This window comes from Dendroctonus ponderosae, unplaced genomic scaffold (assembly GCF_020466585.1).
Source record: "Dendroctonus ponderosae isolate FM_Combo_2020 unplaced genomic scaffold, Dpon_F_20191213v2 Dpon_F_20191213_58, whole genome shotgun sequence".
In the NCBI taxonomy this organism is placed as follows: Eukaryota; Metazoa; Arthropoda; class Insecta; order Coleoptera; family Curculionidae; genus Dendroctonus; species Dendroctonus ponderosae.
Genome location: NW_026018794.1, coordinates 17,860 through 39,237, shown reverse-complemented (window position 1 = coordinate 39,237; position 21,378 = coordinate 17,860). Strand labels below are relative to the sequence as shown.

Sequence of the window (21,378 nt, the reverse complement as noted above, 5' to 3'; positions counted from 1 at the left end):
TGAAATTTACAAATTAGTGGCGAAATTTTCCAAACTGTCTACATTATACGAAGTGTTATATTGCACAAGTTCGGAATACATTACGGTGACGTTATTTAAACTTTACGCTGGTATAGAAATATGCCGTAATTTATCGCAGCGAGACCCGTTGTACCTAATTGCACTTTGGAAGTTTCAGATATCCGGCAAGGTGTCGCATGCTATATCTTTTACAAGCTTGTTTAGGATAATGCCTTATCTAATAATATTTTCCTGTCGCGTTTCAGTCGAGCACCATTATTTTTCCGTTAGTTTGGGTCAAGAGTTTTTCAACGCAACACGTGGAAAAACTAACCCAAAACACTAGATTGCGGATTAAATTGACTGGCAATACTTTTGCATTGAGATAAATTCGACGAAACCACTGGGCAACATCCGAATTCAGCCCTCTTGAAAATCCATACAAAAACTCACCCCTCAGAATTAGCCGTCATTTCTCCATTCTCCCCATTAAATCATCGATACACTACCGGCAAAAACAAAAGAAAGCCTTTGCGGCCGCAACCCTCATCCCCCGGCCGTTTCCGGAGTCGTAAAAAACCACCCTCTAATTCTAAAAACAACCCTTTTGTTTTCCGATGTAGCTGACCGCTACCTCCGTCGATAAATCTTACTTTTCGGGCGGTAGTTGTTTAAAGGGATGAATATTTTATTTGGGTCTCGTCGTTGAAAAATATGAAAAAAAAACAAAAACGAGTTTTAGGAGCAGCGGCAAAAAGTCGAAGCTCATTTAGAAGTGGGCCGAGGCAACTGTCAATAAAAACAACAGCTGGCAGTTTTGGGGTCTGCACGAAGAGTTTTGGTCATAAGATTCCGGTTCACGTTCCAGTTCATCCAAAAACATGATTATTCACTAAAACTATTCCAGAGAAATAGCCCGAAAGTCGCATTTCATCCCATGGGAAATGTGATATACGTACTCAAACGATATACCTGCCCTAGAACGTAAGTCTTAAGTTTCTTCTTCAATATCTTACGATAGTTGATGGCTTAAGCGCCACGGGAAAGAGATGATGTATGCTGTTTCGCGACAGGACAGGACTCAATCCACTTTCCGTATTCCCTGCGTTTTAAACAAATGGCAATCATACACTGTTCAATTGTGCAACATTTATATTATTTTCTTAAGCAATTAAGCACAGTAAGAACAAACAAAACTAGCTAAGCTGTAAAAACGAGATCAACTCTCCTGAATGAAGAACCAAATGGGGTCACTTTTAGTGGCTGTTTTAAACCAGTTTGCTCAATTCACCACTGTTCAGAGCAAAGAATGCTTGAGAAATACTTGCATGTCGCAAAGCCATTTGCGATTCGCATTCGTTTTACGATCGCCAAACGTGATGGAGTCTAACTGAATATTTTACACAGTGACAAAAGATGTACGAACCATTTGGAAAGAAATATGTTTGATGACAACCAGGCAATGGGTATTTAATTATTAGTACGTTACTTTAACTGGCCCGAGCCCAATCGTTTATTTTGCGATTAATCGGAAATATACAGGGAGGACTTTATCCAACATCGATGCCGCTTGTGTTAATAACTACCAAAAACAAGTTTAGAAGAGAAAATTCAGACAATTTTTTAAAATTTCATCAAGTTATTCAGTCGATTTGCACAATTAATTGCTCTGGAAATTTCTGCTTTAGGAAATCACTTTTATGTACGCATTTGTAAAGCAAATTTTGCTCTACATAGAAGAAAAATTTCAGACATCATCAAGCATTTTTCAAAACATTTTCAATCTTGCTTCTGGTTTTCGTGGTGGTTTTTCACGAGTTTAGTATTAATTTCCACCTGATCAAGCAATTTTTGAGGATTTTCGAAAATTTCGTTTGGATTGCGAGGTGACTTTACAGGCCGGAGTATCGCATTTATCAGCATACTAAGTAACTCACGAAGTGAGTCGTTTTTGTATGTATTTTGCTGCGGAAAGTCCCATAAGAAACAAACGTTTCGCTTTTGAAAAATTGTCACACAATTTTAATTTTTTTTTCGAGGTGGCTTTTGCAGGACGCAGTTTAGTATGTATTCGCTCCGTAACTTGCGAAGCGAGAGAGTCAATTTCGGGTGTATTTTGTATAACGAAAACCGTTTTCTAAGCGAACAAAATTTCGATTTTCAGAAATAATCAGGAAATTTTTGACAATTTTGCAAAATTTTGCTTTTGTGTGTAATTTTTAGGGTCAAAACTGTTCATTCGGACATTTTCAAGAATTTTTAAAGTTGTAAGATTTTTGGGGCTATTTAATCAAGTCGTTGCATTTATTTGCACAAGAATTTGCAAATTAAAAAAATAGTTTTTGCAACACATTTGTAGGACAAAGTCCGCTCTATAAGTGGAAAACGTTTCAATTCCCAGTCATAATCAGGCAATTTTCAGGAATTTTTCAAAATTACGTCTGGTTTTCGTGGTGGTTTTTAGCATTTATTTTCTCTGTAACTTGTAGAGTGAGACTGAGAAAGTCAACTATGGATGCATTTTGTAGGGAAAATCCCTTCTATATGTGAACAAACTTCCAATTTTCAATCACGCTTAAAAAAATTTTGATAATTTTGTAAAATTGCGTTTACTTTACGACCGTGTTTTAGCAGGCCGCAATTTGACATTTCTTTAATCAGAAACTAAAGAACTGAGAGAGTCGCTTTTGTATGAAGTTTTGATTTAAAGTCATCATGATGCAATATTCTCAAGAATCTCAAAGAATTTCTCAAAGTTGCAAAAGGTTTTTGAGAAAAATGTTTCAATTCTTTGATTTTGAAGTTGCTTTAGGACCAGATGTGTTCTATGAGTGAAAAACGTTTCGACATTGCCTGATCCTCAGGAAATTTTCAACGATTTTTATTAGAACGTTGCTTGCATTTTGTGCTGTGCTCATGCCAGGGGCAGTTTACAAGTTTTTTCACAGTTATTTACAGTTATTTTCTCAGAAACCACTCAAATTAGGGACTGACTTTTGAATTAAGTTTGTAGCCGTTTTATAATTGACAAAATGTAGATTTCCAGTCATTGAATGTCGTTGAATTTTGTAGTTGCTTATCCTGGCGTAAGTTTGGTATTTATTTTGGCGGGGCAAAGTGCATTCCATTTGTGGAAAAAATTTCGATTTTCAGCCATCTTCAGACAATTTTTGAGAAGCTTCCGAATGCGCTTTTAATTGTTCCGATTTTGCTCCCCTAAAAAACATTACAATAACTGCCACTTTGTTTACATTTTATTCATGCACATCCATAGATGGAAGTACTAGTTAATTTCTCAAACAAACATTTATTACAAATACATATTTAACAAATTAATCATTTTTATAAATGTTTTGTTGAAATTAATATATTAGATAAAAGCGGTTTTTTAAATACCAATTTAAAAAACCAAACAGGGCTGAAAGCCAAAAATGTATTTGAAAATGGTATCAGTAGACATTGATTTTTCCATTATGCGTTGATCTGTTTCCCGTTTTTTTGATTAAATGCATCCAGCCTTCGTTAAAAGGCATTTATTTACAACGTCCTTAACATGCAAACGCTCTTTGGGGTGGTGTGATTAAGTCGCTTGGAAAATATTCATCTTTGCTTTTAGGGATTTAATGAGCTTAGTGCAATGGAAATATACCGAGGAATTAAGTGAAGTTTTCTTAATTGCTTCATCCTATCCGGAATATTTAACGAAGCGCCCAAACCCATTCCATATTAATTCTTTCAGTTACCACCCTCTAACAATATTACAAATACACCATATAAAGCAAAACCGTGTATCCTGACCCCATCCCCTTTCGAGCAACCTCATCCCCCGCACATATCGGCAATTAAAAAAGCGCTCACGTGCACACACATTAGTATACAAATTAAACGTGATAAATTCGGGCATTTTTCAAAGGGCTTGAACGGCCAGAGGTTCAGCTTTCCCTATATTCTTAATTATCCCTTGGAAACCTTTTTTCTGCATATGTGCTGGAAATGGAGAAATGGACTTGAATATCAATTTTTAGGTAGTATGCCGTAAGACTCGCTAATCCTTCATGTGAGACATTCGACGTAAATGTATGACAAAAACAGATTATATCACTACGTTCCTGAAGTGTAGCTGAAGAGGATACACACACACAGTGTGCAATGAAAATAATCAAGATATTGATGGAGCTGGAAGAAATTTAATATTGCAGTAACAATTTCCAGCCAAGTCAATTAGAGAGCAGAATATGTAAAACGGAACAATAAGAAAACTAAACAAAAACACTATCTAGGGTGAGCACCGTCACAAACTTATCCCTTTGAATATGCATAACGGAATCCGGCAAGTCGAAACTGTTCAAGTTCGGTGTAGGGCTTAACTAAAGAGCCATTATTAGGATTATTATATTGTTTTAATGGGCGAAAAGAATCGTGGCCGCGGGTATTTGCCACTGGATTTAAACGCTGGCTTTATATCTACAGTCCAAAGTTATGTCTTGTCTTAATGGCCATTTCTGGAACTCCTGTTTTGCATGTTTGTACGTAGATTTTCATAAATAAGTCGAAACGCTTATAGCGCTAAGATATCCCAGTTCGACTTTTGTTCCATATTAAGTTCGAAATTTACACTGTAATGCGGTGGAAACGAAACAATCAGGCTCAGGACATAAAGAAATTATTTACATTTGTTTGCCTTGCATAGAAGTTACAATGAATATAGCGACTATTATTAAAAGTTTTAATTTTTTTGATAGTTTATTTTTAGTAACACCGAGAAAGTGACTTTTTTAGAACGAATCAGAGTTCAAGAAGCGAGACCATTTTTAACAAAGTCCTTACGGAAGGTAAAACCAATAATTCAAATAATTAAAAGAGATAATATACAAAAATACTGTGATAATGTTGCTTTAAACAATTAATTGAAACACGATGACTATAGCAGCGCAAAAAATAATTCAAGTGGCATAATTGAAGAAAAAACACAAAACGGCAGTAACTTGGATAATGAGATGGCTGAAAGTGAATACAGTTTGGAAAGAAACTACGTTAGATGAAAGAGGTGAAAACGATGGAAATTACAACTATGAGAAAGAAGGATAATTTTGCACAACCCCTTATATCGATTTTCTCTTCTCTCTATCGAAAATTATCTATGAAGAGCTTCAAACTGCGCTCTAGATCGTGAAACTCGGACCAAGAGCAGAAAAGTTATTGTTGCAAGACCAAAAGTTGATTTTTTCAGATCACCCTGTAAATAGAAGTGATGGCCAAAAAAATCAAAAACCGTTCTGAGATGTTTGGTTTATCTCTAAACTTATGGTATCGGGAACCAAAAAATACACTTTTTCGTGCAACTAGAAGCATGCCAAACTTTGAAAAATTTTGCAATTTTTTATTTGCAACCCTGTAGAAAATTGATCTGAAATGCGTAGCTTTTATTAAAACACTTGACAAAAAAACAAATGCTTGATGCGGCTTGATAACGCTTAAAACAGAAAGCGAATCGCTCTAAGCGATCAGGATTTATCCACTACCAAAGTTGAGACAAATTTGGCTGTGTAACGCTTATTTTGTCGTGCTGTTTATTTGGGAAGTAAAGGCGAAAAGGAAAAATAAATTTAGTTAAAAAATACAGGAAGGAAAAAATATCATAAATCTCTTGTAGATTATTTTCACACCAAACTTTTTTTGCAAAATTTAGCATTACTTTCAAATTGCCAGCTAAAGCTTGAGCTTTGAAACAGTAAAATTACGTTCTTCACATGCAGTTCTCAAAACATATTCTTTGCACGTACAAAATTCGCCGCTGGTTGTAAACTCGCCAAAACTTATTAATCCTGGACAAACCAGTTACCCGAATAAGTCCTAAAGTAACCTGTCAATTCTCGGTGGCTTATTCATAATGAACCTGAGGGAAAACAAGGGAAAATACCGAAAACCTCCCCGACTGTGTATCTTATAATCAACACCTGATTATTTATTCATTAATTAATCTATCTATATAGCGCCCTGTATTACCTGAGTTTACCGAAGTTCACCCTCCGATTCGCACCTCCAACGTTCGGTTCACTTTGTCAATTTATGTGTTGCGGCTTTTGGGATAACGCCTTAAAATACCGGTTTAATTTCGATAATAACTTGCCGGTTTACACTTAATTTCGTGAAAAAATTAAACAATTCGCCGATGTCAACTTTTTTCTAATGAGAAATTTCCGGTTCAATCCTAATGCAATCCATACAAACTTACACCCAATTTGATGTGTCGCTATTACGGGCTATGCAGTGTGTTCAGAAAAGAGCTAAAATTCCAGCTGATATATTTTTTTCTAAATATTTCCTGATGTTTGGACGAAAGTTATAAAATTAATTGTTTAACGGTTTAGGAAATATTGTTAAATAAAAAAACACAAACACAATTCACTGTGTCTGAATTAACATTTTCTTTTCGAAATACGTCCGAACGTTTGGAGTAACGTGAGAAAGTTTGGGGTTTAGCTGTTTACAACATATTGCGAAAGAAGCATCTTCGGAGTTCTTCCTGCCTAAAGTCCTCCTTTAATGTATGTTTAGAGAAACTTTTTATATAATTTTAAAATCGAGAATCGTCTTAGAAAATATTTCATATACATTTACAACAACAACCCTCCAAACACCCTGGATATTTATAATAAATAATTCTTAGTGTCGTTGCTTTTCTGACGCAAACCTTCAGACAATACTCAGTGCACTAAAAAAAGCTGCGTTTTCCATAAGAGAATCATAAATGCATCTTCATACCCTACCAGAAATATTAAGTACAAATAAATCTGTTTCCAATTATGTACAAGTTGTTTTTGCGATCAAACGCAATTCATATGATGAAGATGCGTTAAGAGAATTTACGTTTAAATTTGAACTGCCCCTGGAAAACTGTTCAATATTTGTGCCCAAATCATTATTGTTTCAGAATTTTCCACTGTGCCACAATAAAAATGCTCCCTGTCCTTAAAATAAGAGTTGAAATGTTAATGGTAAAGTTTGAACACGGCATAGCGATAAATAAAAGTTAGTTTTCCTCTCGCGACAGTGCGGACGACACCTTGATTTAATCTTCTTTAATTAAATCACTCTTAATAATCCTTAAAAGTTGACTTAGCAGAAGGGTTTATGGGAAAAATACATAAATAATTTAACCGTAATGGTTTATAAATTAGTAGCACGGTTTTACTCTGACATCGACTACATATTTGCTTTAATGTTACTCTCATTGGAAATAAATTCAGTTTTTATCTATATGCTCAACAATTCAGTCATTTTGGGACTGAATTTGCGTAATAACATGCAGCCTTTCGTTCTAAATAGATCAATCTCCAGATGGACTAACCAATATGATCAGATGAAATTTTAGCAAAAACACAAATCTCAGATTATACAATTTTAAAAGTAAAACATTCGGAAGTGACCAGAAAACATCATCAAAAAAAACCGAGCAATGAGATCGGTATCTGATGATTTACATCGCGACCCTTGCCACAACTCACAAATACAAATTTAATGGCGTTTTCTCGTAATATCGGAGCGGACACAACCCATTTTCCATAACCATTAGACGAAGAACAAATACAATAAATATCAGAAAAAACGCGATAAAATTCCGATTTTCGACGGGCTGCTCAAACACGAGCTCGGTTAATTTTTAATTTAAAATGGTCGCCGAATTTTTATCGGCAAAGACCAAACGAGAGTGGCCTGGATTTGTTACGGACGTTCGGTTCTATTTGGTGAATATTTTAGGGTGAATCGGAAATGTCCGCTGTGGTCCAAAGCATGCTTACCTGCAATAGATTAGCTCCTTGTTGCTTTCGAAGGCTCCATAAGGAGGACACCTGGGAGGCAACTGCACCACTAGAACACCATTTGGTCCAGCCAAGGCTAATAATGTCCCACTTTCATTGACCGTTAGTGAATCGGGGGAGAATAGAGGTGGATGAAGCGTCAGCAATTTCTGCAAATTAAAAAACTCAACGTGAATGGCAAAAAAATCCGCTGAGGACTTGACTAATAAGTAAAATGCAGAATTATCCAATCAATATTCTTTACACTCTCCGTCCGGATGAAAATCGCTTCGACTTCCTCAAGTTCCCACGAAAAAGAGGGGCGAGTGTTTTTTTCCACTTAAGAAATGGGTCAGTTTCGGGAAGGGTTGAGGTCACGAGTTCCCCGGGGTGCGAATGACCATCGCTTAGAAGGGAGCAAGTTTCAACAGGTATAGTGGCGCGTGCCGCATCTGTCGAAGGGTTATCGAAAAGGGTGAAATAATGGATAGTTTGAGCCGGTTTGAGGGCTGAGAAAGCATGCGGTTATAAACTATGGAACCGAAGAGATTGAATTTAAACCAAAATGTCATGTAGTGGTTTCGAACTGCTGGAAAAGTGAAATGCACTGACATTTTCATGTTTCCGATAAACCTATGCGGAATGATGCAATAAAACCACGTATCGTTAAAGATCTTTTATTTTTGGTATTTTTGGATCGGTGAATCGGCTGACATTTGCCGATTATATTAGGCGGAATGGATTTTCATATAAAAATGGCTTTGTGCTGATTAATCTGAACAGTGGCAGTGACTAGACTTTACCCAGCTTGGATGAAATAAACTTAAAATCTGTTTAAGTTTCTCCTTTAATCCTCTTAAATTCCATTGCACTAAGCTCATTAAAAACAAAGATGAATATAAGCAACCACAAAATTCAAACGCAAATTTAAAATAGCCTGAAGATGCCTGGAAATCGACATTTTGTCAATTATAAAACTGCTACAAAATTCATACAAAAGTCAGTCCTTAACTTGAGTGGTTTCTGAAGAAATAACTGTAAGTAACTGTGAAAAAACTTGTAAACTGCGCCCAGCATGAGTACAGCACAAAATGCAAGCAACGTTCTAACCAAATTCATTTAAAATTCCCTGAGGATCAGGCAATGTCAAAACGTTTTTCACTCATAGAATTTGCGAGAAAATAGATACCAAATTTGAAAAAAAATGGGAAATAGACTGAAAATAGAAACTTGTGCCACTTATAAAACGGAGTATTTCCTACAAAATTGACCGAAAACTGAATCCCAACCTTGACTGGGAATTTTTCTCAGGAAACAATTGAATAAACTGCGACTTGCATAGAAGAGAAGCGCAAAATTGAAGCAAATTTCTAAAAAAATTGATGACATTTTCTTGAGGCTTATTCAAAGTTGAAAATATTTTCCACTTACAGAACACACCTTGTCTTATCAAATTTATACAATGGTGAGTCTGTAGCTTCGCAAGTTCATCAGTTAATACATTTTTAACTACTGCCTCCTGAAATATCCGCAAAAACCAATTGCAACTAAAAAATTCTTGAATATTGCATTATGATGACTTATAATAAAAAAAAACTTTTGGCACTTGTAGAACAAGCTTTGCCCTCCCAAATTTATACAAAAGCGACTTTCTCAGTTCTTTAGTTTCTGTCGTAAACGCAATTTTACAAAATTATCACAAATGTCCTAAGTGTGATTGAAAATTGGAATTTTGTTCACCCACAGAAGGAATTTTGCCTACAAAATGCATCCATAGTTGACGTTCTCACTTCACAAGATACAGATTTTGAAAAATTCTTGAAAATTGCTTGATTATGACTGACAATTCAAACGTTTTTCACTTATAGAGCAGACTCTGCCCTACAAATGTGATGCAAACAATATTTTTTTAATTTGCAAGTTTTTGTGTAAACAAATGTGAAACTACGACTTGATTAAATATCCGCAAAAGCCTCTGCCAACTTAAAAATTCTTGAAAATGTCCGAATTATGAAAATAAAAAGTTTTGGTACCAGTAGAACAGTTTTGGCCCTACAAATTACACATAAATGCAACGTTTTTAGTTTGTTAGCTTTGGAACAAATAAATGCCAAACTTCAGCCTGCAAAAACCACCTCATCAATCAAATGCCAGTTTATAAAATTGGAAAAAATTGACTTTCTCAGTTCGCAGGTTGCAGAAGAAATTAATGCTAAAATCCGGCCTGCAAAAACCCTCTCGAAAACAAGACCCTATTTTAAAAAATTGCTGAGAATTATCTGATAATTAAGCTGAAAGTTGAAACGTTTCAACTTAAAGCAGACTTTGTTCTACAGACGTGATTCAAAAGTGATTTTCCAAATCTGCTATGCTTTCCAAAGCTCTTATGTAAATAAATGTGCCGATCTGCTTGAAAATCCGCAAAAACAAGTTACAATTTTAAAAAATTCTTGAACACTTTCTTATGATGACTGAAAATCAAAACTCATAGAACAGACATTTTTTAATAATAAAATACATACAAAATTTACCCTTTCACTTCGACTATTAGAATACTCGAATATTCGAACATTGGATTATTCGAGTATTCGAATATTCGTTTAGATATTCGACTATTCGAATAAACCACTAAACGAGTATTCGAATTTCAAATTTAAAAAAATTCCGAGCACTAATTTCTAAGTCTTCTATCGATATGTATTTTTCTGCAAGTTCTTTGGGCTTTTCTTAAAGTATTTATACGGAAAAGAACGGCCATTCTTGCATTTATCTGACAATGGAAAACTGTTGAATTCAATAATGTGGCATAAAACTTATGCTTGATGGTAATTAATCGGCTTGATGTACTTTGATAAATTTGAATCCATTTTTTATTCATTCGCCATAATTATTTCCTTTCATATTAATCACCGGAGGCATTAGGGGCTCATTTTACGCGATGGAAAAATCTAAGAAAACCGAACTTATTTATTGCAAAAATTGATAAATATCCCAATTAAGGGAAAAACCCGTGCTCCTTTTAATATCGGTGCATAAAAAATAGCGATTTAATCCCCTTTATAGCGAAAAATTGCTAATTTAAATCGAACGAACCGACTCGCGACCGAGGAAACGCAGTATAAATTATCGAAATTATTATATTAAAAAATCCATCCAAGAAAATTTAACTGTACGCGCCCGCAAGCCATTTTTCGCATTAAAAAAACCGTTCGAAAGATTAAAGTAGGACCTGCTCTGGTAATTGCCGATTATAGATAGTATGCGAAGAAATTCGCTGCTGTATTTCGAGAATTCGCAAATGCTTCGGGACATGCCACTGGGAAGCATTTAAGAAATATGAGCTAAATGGCATTTTCAAAATTACAAACTGGTGACTGCATTACCGAGTAATAATTCACTGCGGAGCACAATGGAAAACATTAAAATTAGCCATAACTCCGCTTAGCAGGACGCGACGACGATAATCTTGAGATATTCCTGAATGGGATAACTTCCAGATAACCATCCTGATGCGAAAATTCGAATAGAACTCTAGTAATAATTGCTTCCTGCATGTCACCTCAAGATTTCAACAAAAGACGGCAGGACGGGAATTGAGGCGATATTTCATTTCTGCTGAAAACCCGAGCGGGCTAATAGAGCGACGTTTGCAAATCCGTATCCTGAGGAAGTCCTTCTTCGAGCTAATGTCTACAGTTATAGTTCACGGATCGTGGCTATGGTTCCACGATGGAACTTCGAGTTCTGGGAGTTTCAATGGACAATGCCGTTGAAGGTTCTAAATTGCCTAAATGTTTGAGTCAGGAGAGTCGTAAACAAACTTGTTTTCAAGCCAGATACATTCTCGATCGACAAAAAGATTGTTGAATGTTCATACCCAATTTTCGCAAAATTGAACCATCGATTTTTTGCTCAATTAAACACCAAAATCATTCTATTTCAACTTTAATTGCTCCAAAAAAAGTTCCTAATAGTTTATCTACATTATTGTACACAATTTTCAAAGCATTCAAAATTTAACTCCCAATTTGACTTCAGCGCCAGCTGTTTTTAAATTCTTCCTAAGCTATTTTCGATTGAATTTCATGCAGGTCTCTCTGCTACTTTAAAGCTTTCAGATTTTTTTGCTTTGCCTTGCACTGTTTGACAGGAAATTTCGTTTAAACTTCATGATCTTGATATCACAGCCTATATTTTGTGCGTGTTGATTTCTTCCGCATATCTGAACGGCACTGAAAATTAAATAACCCATTCATCAAGTGAAACATCACTTGGGAAACGTTGAAAGTTTTCACACAAAAGGCGAATTTTTAACGTGTTTTTCTCTAACAAAGAGCAAATTTTGTTATATTACTCAAAAACGAACAAGATATTCCATCGTTTCAAATATGACCACTTTTTCGCTTATACCTTTGGGACAAATTGAGCTATCGCGCCCATTTATTCACCACTAAATTGCCATTAGAAATATTTGCAGTTTTCACACAAAAAGACAAATTTCAAGGTGTGTTTTTTATTTACGCGGTTTGAGAAAAATTGGTTTATCCGCTAAGAAATTGCGCCGGTTTTTTGGTCATATTTCACGAACTATTAGAGAAAAAGCTTTCGTCTTTGCACGACTCGATGAGGTAAAAAAAATCAGTCGCCATAGGAAAGTGCAGTTAGTAAATAGTGACAGTTTCCCCACAAAAAGAATCGGCTATCAGCGTTCCAAACATAACGCCACTTTTTTGCAACAAACAAAATGAGAGAATTGGCATTTTTCGAACAAAAATCGAATGTCGAACCTCTTTCTTAGTTTAACGCGGTTGGAGGGTTTTTTGAAAAAATCCTTCATTGCAAAATGATAAATTTCATGCGAGGCCTGACTCTATATATAAAAAAAAATATATCAGTCGTTTAAAAACGCTTTAAGCCGAAAGCCGGCATCTTCCTGCATTTACTTCTTCTGCTGTTTTCAAGCTTCAAACATTTCAGTTTCAATCAAGCTTCCACAGTTGGAAACACATACATACTGGCACAAACTTGATGAAATTCCTTGATATTCATAAAATCCAAGAGCACCTGCACTTTTCCATAGACGACAATAAATAACACATTGGAACTCATCTTGATCACTCTTTGTCTATCCATGGGCCGATTTTCCGCTTGAAAAATCGTCAATTTACGTTCTGGCAAATGCCTTACAATTTTGCTGATTTATTTGTCTAAGGTTGCGCCCCGAACTGCATAGCAGGGACAATCAAGTCACGTTTCTCGTCTGCATTGGATAAAGTCAAAGACGATAACAGTTCACAGGTGGCCCTTTCAGTTTCCGTTAATTACTAATTAGGCGTTTCAGTCTGCAAAATGAACCCGCATGTAGTGCGCCGAGGTCCACTTATGCCTTTCTTACCTCTTGTATGTTAATAATAATGACATAATTAACAGTTCTGGGTAATAATGTGGCCACTTCTCGGCACACAAAGGTTCGGGTCCCAATTTTTCTCTTGTATGGCTCATTTGCAATGCGTGTTATATTTGAGTGCTGCACATTATTGAATTGAGTTTATGGTACAATTAAACGGGGCCTCAACAGCTGGGATAATCTAATTTTTGTCGAATATGAACCGCAAGTAGACGGCTTTCAGTGGCAGCAGAAATAAGATTCTTTTGAACTATGATACACATACAGATCCATAATTCGTCAGATGATGATGAGGGTTTTATTATAAAAAGAGGCGATTTCCTTCGGAGGGTTGGATTTCCTATAATTGAAACAATAACGGGAATTGAAGAGGCATTATACAAACCGCGGGGAAATCCCCCATTAATTCGAAATAAGAAAAACCGCTCCGCGCTTTCGAATCTGTGTTTGAACGGGCCAATTTGGAAAATCATTCAATTTTCCGGCCGAACGACGATTCCGACTATAAAAACTACAAACTGAAACGTCTTACCTCCCAGTGGCGTATCCCAGCCATTCACCACCAATAAGAAATGTTAGCTAATTTTATAGTCAAAATCATCATAAAACTTAAGTCTATTTTCTAAAGTCTGTTTGAGTCCAAATGGTTTTGTTGGGGAAATGATGTGCACTTTTGGTGCAAATTACTTATTTTGTCAATTTCACGATTGCTTAGTTCATTTGCATGAAACTCAATGTATGGCCTATTTTCCTAATAATCCATTTGTTCAGATTCAGAAGACAAAAATTGTACATTTTTGGAAGATACTCAAGTTTTGGCGATTTATTTTAACTCTGGCATAATTACCAAGTCCGGCTTGATTGCAAAATTAGACCATTTCAGTTGAAATGTACACCAAATTTGGTTTAATTTATCATAAAAAGAGAGTTTTAAAAACAATATACTATCATTTTAATCGAACTCAATTGAGTGAATCCAATTTTTCTCAAATGCAAATTTTACACTTTCTTCGTTAACAATCAAGTAAACTCTTTACTTTAATTGGCCATATTATAATGACGGAGCTCAAAATGCAAACTAAGACAATTTTCTAGTTTCTTTTTAAAACTATTGTTTAAATTCAATAGAGGCACTTTTGGGAAACATTTTTTAAATCATCAAATTTATCAGATTTTCTTAAACACTTTATTCATAAGAAAAAGTTGGTCTTTGCCAAGTGCTCAAAACTGGCGAGTTTTTCGTGCTTTTAGGTCGACGTGTAAAAAGATTCTTCCTGACGTTTCGTCAGTATGAGTTGCTTGCATCTTCAGAGGTGTTAAAGCCACGTATGGCAGTTTCATTTTAGCTATAATTGTTTCCCAATGTCCTGAAATACCACCAAAAGCTGAATTTGCCAGGATCTTTTGCATGTGAATGAATCTTTTATAATATACTACGTTCTTCATTGAGTGAAGAAACAAAAATTGAAAAAATAAAAACAAGTTGGCTTAAAAAAAACTCACATTGCAGCACTAAAGTACAGTTGCATAATTCGAACACTCTGTACAGTAAGAATATTTTGTTCCTAAAAGAATCAATGGTTTTGAAAACCTTAGAGAATGTTAATAAAGGACTAAGGAACATTTTTCCGTAAAAACGCCCTAACCAATATGAATAAAAATAAAATACATATTTTCGTTTTACGGTATTGAACTTCATGTTATTGTAGATTCTACGCCTGTGGCTCCATGGCGGAGTTGAAGCTAATTTTAATGTATTTAATGCAAAATATCGGCAACAGCGGCGCCCGTAAATCACCGTTTTTATGAGCCATTTGGGCCGAATATTAATCGGCTGCCAGAGAAACTGCGGAAAAATTCTTAATATGTCTTGAATGGGGATAATGCTCCGAATTTCCGTTTCAAACTTTTTATCGTCAAGCAACCGATATTTAATCATTATATTCCATTATTTTTATGATGGCTTTTATTAGGCGGAAGCAAAAAGCAGATTTTCCTTTGCCAAAGAAACAACTGAACATTTAGTAACTTTGAGGCACGAGTTTTCGCCAATATTAATCAAACAAACCCATTCGAACGCAACTCGACTCACACAATCAAAACAATCATTCAGCGTCGCGCAAACAAATCGAGTACTGCTTGAATCGAAAACACTTGAACTTAAAACCGAATCATTAACGGAACAATTGGAAATCGTAGAGAAACAATTAGAAATCGGCGAGAAACAATTGCAGCGCGACAAAGTGAAACAGCGTCGCGCAATCAGCCGGTAACAAATGAAAATCAACAATAATAATTTTGCGATGGCGTTTTCTTTAATTAAAATGGCGCTGCGAGAGAATTAAAACAGGTGAATAGATTGGAAGAGGTGGTGAACGGATTGTTTATATTAATAAACGCAGTTGGAAAGAAAACTTCCGTTTACGATTCTGTTGTGGAAGACACGCAGGAGAAAATAGAAGAGATGAGAACAACTACTTATCAATAATGGAAAGCTTCTGCAAAAAAATTCAAGAACAGAAGAAAAAACAACATTTCGTTCAGTCAAAAAATTTAAAGTTGCAATATTTTTCTCTATAATTCTTCGCGGTCTTGTACACAAATGGATCATCCTGTACAACGAACACACTAAATTATAAAAGTATTATTTCACTATTATGCCCACTTAACCGCATTGAGGCCGAATTACGTCAGAATATCAGTTTTCTCCGGGGAGGAGCTGAGAAAAATTGATAACATTTGACTTTCTCTATTGTATATCGCCAAATAAAGAAACCCGAACACAATAATATATTTTTCTTGGATTAAGCCGACCGCAGAAGACTTACGCTATTTCGGTCATTTACAATACATCAAGTCAACGATGTGCGACCTCTGGTGGAGTTGTTGTTTTGGAAAACTCTCTTGCTTTCATGCACTCAAAAATTTCCTTCATCTGCTGTTTAACAACATTCTGCATTACTACTGATCCAATTTTGAGTCGGTAAAACAATAATGAATTTTTGCACAATTACTAACTTTGTGACTATTAATTGGCTTTAAAAACTCTCGCTCTGTGAAGACGTTGCATTGGCTCACCCAATAAAGTCCTGCCTAGATATAAATTGACCACATCTATAAAGCCAGTATTTATTTATTTTTGCTGTTAATCCCCAGAGTCTGTGACATATCGTTTCTCCTTTGCTACTTAATTAAAGAATCCATTTAGGGTACCGGGCAAATGACCAATTTCGTCTTGAAATGGTCGAAAATATCTGCAATCCCTATCTGTAGCTGAGGCGTTTTCTACTATAAGCTTTAAACTTTGATATTGATAATTAATTAACGACGAATTAAACTATCTTCGATTTTGGACTTAGGCGCTCATGTGGCGGACTTTCACTCAATTTTTCTCTGCCTTTAGCTGGCTACAGACGCCGATAGCATATTTATACCGATCTGAACCGAAATGAAGACATATAGAAACAGGGGGTGGAATCCTAACCGAATAACATAGAAAAATTGAACGAATTCCGTCAGAAGCCTCGACGGTCATTTTTTAGAATTCTCCTTTGAGAATGCCCGAGATGAATGCGATGGCGTGCAGGAAACTGGATGGATTGATCGCGCGACGTAATGAAAATTGAGGCAATTTTTCATGGACAATGCAAAGACATGTTTAGAATTGTTGTGTGTTCGGGGGTTTTCAATTAAGTTAAGATATCGGAACATGCAATAGAAATAGGGAAGGAACTGGACTGGACCTTTGCAGGGTGGAAATCTATTAATCGAAAATACTTCTATCACTAAAGCTGTATGATTATTGATATTAGTGATGAGCTTCGGGAAAGTGACAAAAAATTTGAACAAAACATTTAAGGCTTTTGCAGACAATCATTTGCTTTGCAACAAAGAAATAATTAATTTTTTGTGATATAAAGCCGCGTTCAGACAAACAAACCGAGTCTCGTAACGAAAATGAGATTCCCGGAGCTATTTGCTGCTAAATCGTGGTTTAGGTATCAATATTTCATAACTCCACATGCAAAATTGTCGCTAAAGGCATAATAATTGTGTTTTTCGCAAAAGTTTGAACATCTTTTCTAACGTCGTCCATTGATTTAGGTTATCTTTCGGGAAATTCAACACAATGCGGTGTTGCCATGTATTTTTGAGTTGTAGTCATTTCGGTTAGTTTGAGTTTTGAGTTTGTTTGTTTGTGTTACCATGGTTGAAGTGATTTTTTTAATAAAACAAAAAACAAAAAGTAAAAATTAATAACCTGAAAAGGATCTAAATAATCTAAACCGACCCAAATTGAATGAATCTACATTCTAGGTATCCAACAATTTTCATTAACTTGAAACGCTTTGCGCAGTTTGCCAACACCGCTAGAAATTTAGCAAGAAAATGGTGATTTTCCTCAAACTTTGTGAGCGTTTTCTGGCTTAATTTACAGACCATTCAGAATTTTTTTCGATGAAACTGCTTAACTCTAAATGTCTTTAAAGTAAAACAAGAAAAAACAAAAAATTCGGAGAGACTCAAACGACAGGATCACCAGATTAATTGGATAATGCCAAATTGTGCAGCACAATTCTCGTTTATTTCTCATTTGAACGTGTTTAGTTAGTGTCTTCACTGTAGTCTTCACTTCACTGTAGTTTAGTGTCTTCACTTAAATTTTCCTTATTTTTCGTTTTTACTTTTAATCATTTTTTTCTGCATTAAAAATCAGCTGTGTCCCTTTTAAATCGGCAATTTCTCCCATCTTGATCTGAGTTTGTTTGTCTTGTCTAAGTGAAAGCTCTTGTTAGTTGACTCAAGCCTAATGGAAGTGACGTCATTACTGAAGAGGCCATATTGAAAATTACGCAGGTCTGAGATTAGTTCAAACGATTTTCTTCCAGATCAGTAGAGATTTAGGAAAGTAAAATAAATTTAGAAAAAAAAAACACTTTTGCCAATGTTTTCTAGAGGTTGTATTGTAACTGATACTTAAATAACAAAAAGACTTGTAAATAATTCCGTGGTTGCAAGATTGAGCGTTTTTTCCCGGTGATTTGACAAGATTTTTGCGGTTGAACCAAATATTTTTGTTAAAGCAAGGTTTAAGAGAATTTTTACATTACAATTTTGATTTTAAATTGTCCATCAAGTTAAACACTCGTCATTAGTATGTTCAGACATATTTCTCTATAAAATACCAATAAACGTTTTCGAGATAAGTCCATAACAAGGTATTTAAATTACTTGAAGTTGCAAAAGTGTGAAGTTAAGTTTGGCCGATGAAAACAATATTTTTCGGAAGATAATTACTTTCTTCTGTTTCTTTAACAATTTGCCCCAATTATACAGTACTTGGAGTTACTGTGACTGTTAAACTGTGTTATTTCCTTGGTGATAAATCTGCGGTCCCATGAAAAAAATGAAGAACTAGTCGCAATTCTAAGCCACGATGTTGAAAATGTGAGAAAAATGATCCGTTATTCACTCTCACTTTAAAAAATGGCAAATAACACAGACTCAAAGAGACAACGTATCGAGAAATTGCAATGATAACTTGGAAAAATTCCCAAAAACTGCCAAAAATCGCTCAGAAATTAAATAAAAAAATCAATTTAAAACGTGCTTCCGACATAGTGTTCGTGGATCATCCGCAAATTGATAAGGTACGACGTTCGGTGAGTTCGTGTGAACGCGGCTTAGATAGATAATATAAATTTCTAAAGTCTGGCTACTTCCATTTGGAGAATTTACCTTTGTATCCTTTAATTTCCAGTAGCGTTTTGTCAAATTAATCACTCTAATTAAATTACTTTGTTAAGTGCTAGCTCCAACGCTTTCGTGTGGCTGGGTAAGCTAGCCGTGTTTAAATTTTTGGATAAGAAGGCACTTGTATAGTATTTAATCAAACTGTATATATTAGTACAGCCAGGTAGGCTCGAGTATTCTCAGTGGTACAAATCGTTTTTATAACTTTCTTTTTCTTCAAAAGGATGAGGGATGCCACCCTTATATAGGCAACCACCTCTACAGTCATTTTGCCCAACTAGGCGGCGTTGCCAACCCCTATTCTTTATTTAATTAATTAACATACTTTTTGAATTATTCAGTTGTTAAAAGCATTCGGTCCCACCTTAAAACGTACTCTTCTGACCTGCTCGTATAATGTTTTTTATTTAAAATAGTATTTTTCCAAAAATGTATTCGCCGAAAAATCAATTTATAGCATTTTGAAAATCCACTGCATTTCTAGCCATTTGATATCAAGTAAACGTTTTTAAGTCACTTAGGGGCTTTAAGCTGTGTGAGGACCATCTTCAACCGTTGAAAAGTGCATCACCCCTGAACGAACGCAATTGCGACCATAACGTGAAACAACTCAACAATTGCAAAAAACTGACGAAAACAATTGTAACGCTAAACTATGAAAATGTTGCCAGCTGAAGCAATGATTTAAGCCTGAACCGTTTCGCTGCGAATCGGAGGCAAAGTTATTTAATTACCCTTGAAACTAAACACAAATTTCTTCACCTCCAAGTGAACATTAATAAGGTCCCATTGTCTACATAAAAATCACCCCTTTTCAAGACGAGCGCCATTAGACGGTATCAAAGTAAAAAATTACAAAAATGGCCGAACACCGATACCAAGTAAATTTAATCAGCAGTGCTTAATGCCCTCATCCATCGCCGCCATTTTTATCTATTTATCTTCGCATTAAAGGCATCACAACAGGGACGGCGAATCTATAGATTCCGAAAAAATCACCACCATTTCAACCATTATTTTTTAGCTAGAAAAGTTCTAAAGGTTGTCGATGTTGAATGGAATCAATTTTTTTAATGCGTACTTAGGACAAGGCCCGGGAACGTTTGGCTGCAAAAACAATTCAAACTAATCGACGTACGCCCATGTCCTTTCAAAAAGGGTTACATCCTTCGCCTTTTTCTAATCGTCCCGGCCGTCGTTTGTTTTTCTTAATCGGCGATCGTCATTCATTTGTCTTTGGCTCGTGCTTTTTTCTCGCCGTGCCGGTTTTTATCCCCCCTGTCATATTTCTTTCAAACGGCCGAGATAAAGGGTTAAAGGATGTTGGGGTGTTTGTTTGCCCCCCTTACAACCCTCGTTACAAATTTAATAAGATTTGTCATTTCTGTATTACTTCCGTTTTTCTTTTATGAATCTACCATCATTTATACTGGTTCTTGCGAATGTAAACCGCGCAAATCCAAATGAAAATAATGCACTTTTTGCCTTATTTCTTGAACGTTACGAAACCAGTCGCTCGCTTATCAATACACAGATTAATTCACTCCCCTAAATTAATATTCCAAAATCGCAAAATCAAGAACCAATAAAGATGGAAATTTAATACCGAACGACACGGAATTTCGAATGGAAACTCGTTCTCCTTTATTAGTGGAAGGATTAAATCCATCAGATAATAAAGTAATCAGAGTTAATGTTCCATTAGGAAAATTGGATTCAAATATTGACAGAAATCTTAAATTCTAATTTTCTGATCCCGATCGTTCATTAGATTAGGGGTATTAATATAACTGGGTTTGGTTATGGGACACATTTTGGGACACCTGTTAATCCAGCTCACTCCAATCGGGTTCACACACCAGCAGTTTTTTTCAATCTACTAACATAAAATGTTTGATGACTTGAACTAGAGTCCTTGTGCCATCACAAATACTCACTTACCCTATTCACACAAGACACCGGAATTCTATTGCTGTTTTCGTTCAAATCAAGAACAATTTACCGGCGTTTTGCACTAATTGATGAGACAATATTAGCCTTCGATTGATTCTCAGAACACGCAATCGGGCCTGTCCGCCAGCCTACGACATCATTTCGTAATGACTTTCAATCTTTTGAAAATTAATCATCGGAACATGGCACTAATAACCCGGAACGACGGACCGGCATTATGGTTATATTGACATTTATCCGGTTCATTAGTTAAAACCCTATTTTTATGAACCTTTAATAACTCAGCTATTTACTTCGGAATTCGGTAAAACCTATTCATTAATCAGGGATTTATGTCCGCATTAAAAAATGTTCTATTAGAGTCTAGAATTCAGCAGAATAAGCGTCTAATCATTCAAGAAAAATGAAGCCTTAAGACACTCCACACTATTCTTGTTCTTTACATAGGCAACTTGACTGTTC

At 35.6% G+C, this 21,378-nt stretch overlaps 1 protein-coding gene across 1 annotated transcript in view; it reads right to left on the bottom strand.

Moving 5' to 3' along the window:
- The window catches only part of LOC125504731 (nuclear pore complex protein Nup88-like), a 26,275-nt gene extending 13,364 nt beyond the window's left edge, over positions 1-12,911 (bottom strand). The window contains exons 1-2 of the mRNA XM_048667136.1: positions 12,818-12,911; positions 7,803-8,025 (exon numbers count right to left, since the gene is read on the bottom strand). Coding sequence (XP_048523093.1) covers positions 7,803-8,025; positions 12,818-12,911 — 317 coding nt within the window. The remainder of the gene's footprint in view (positions 1-7,802; positions 8,026-12,817) is intronic.
- Between the last annotated feature and the right edge of the window lie 8,467 nt (positions 12,912-21,378).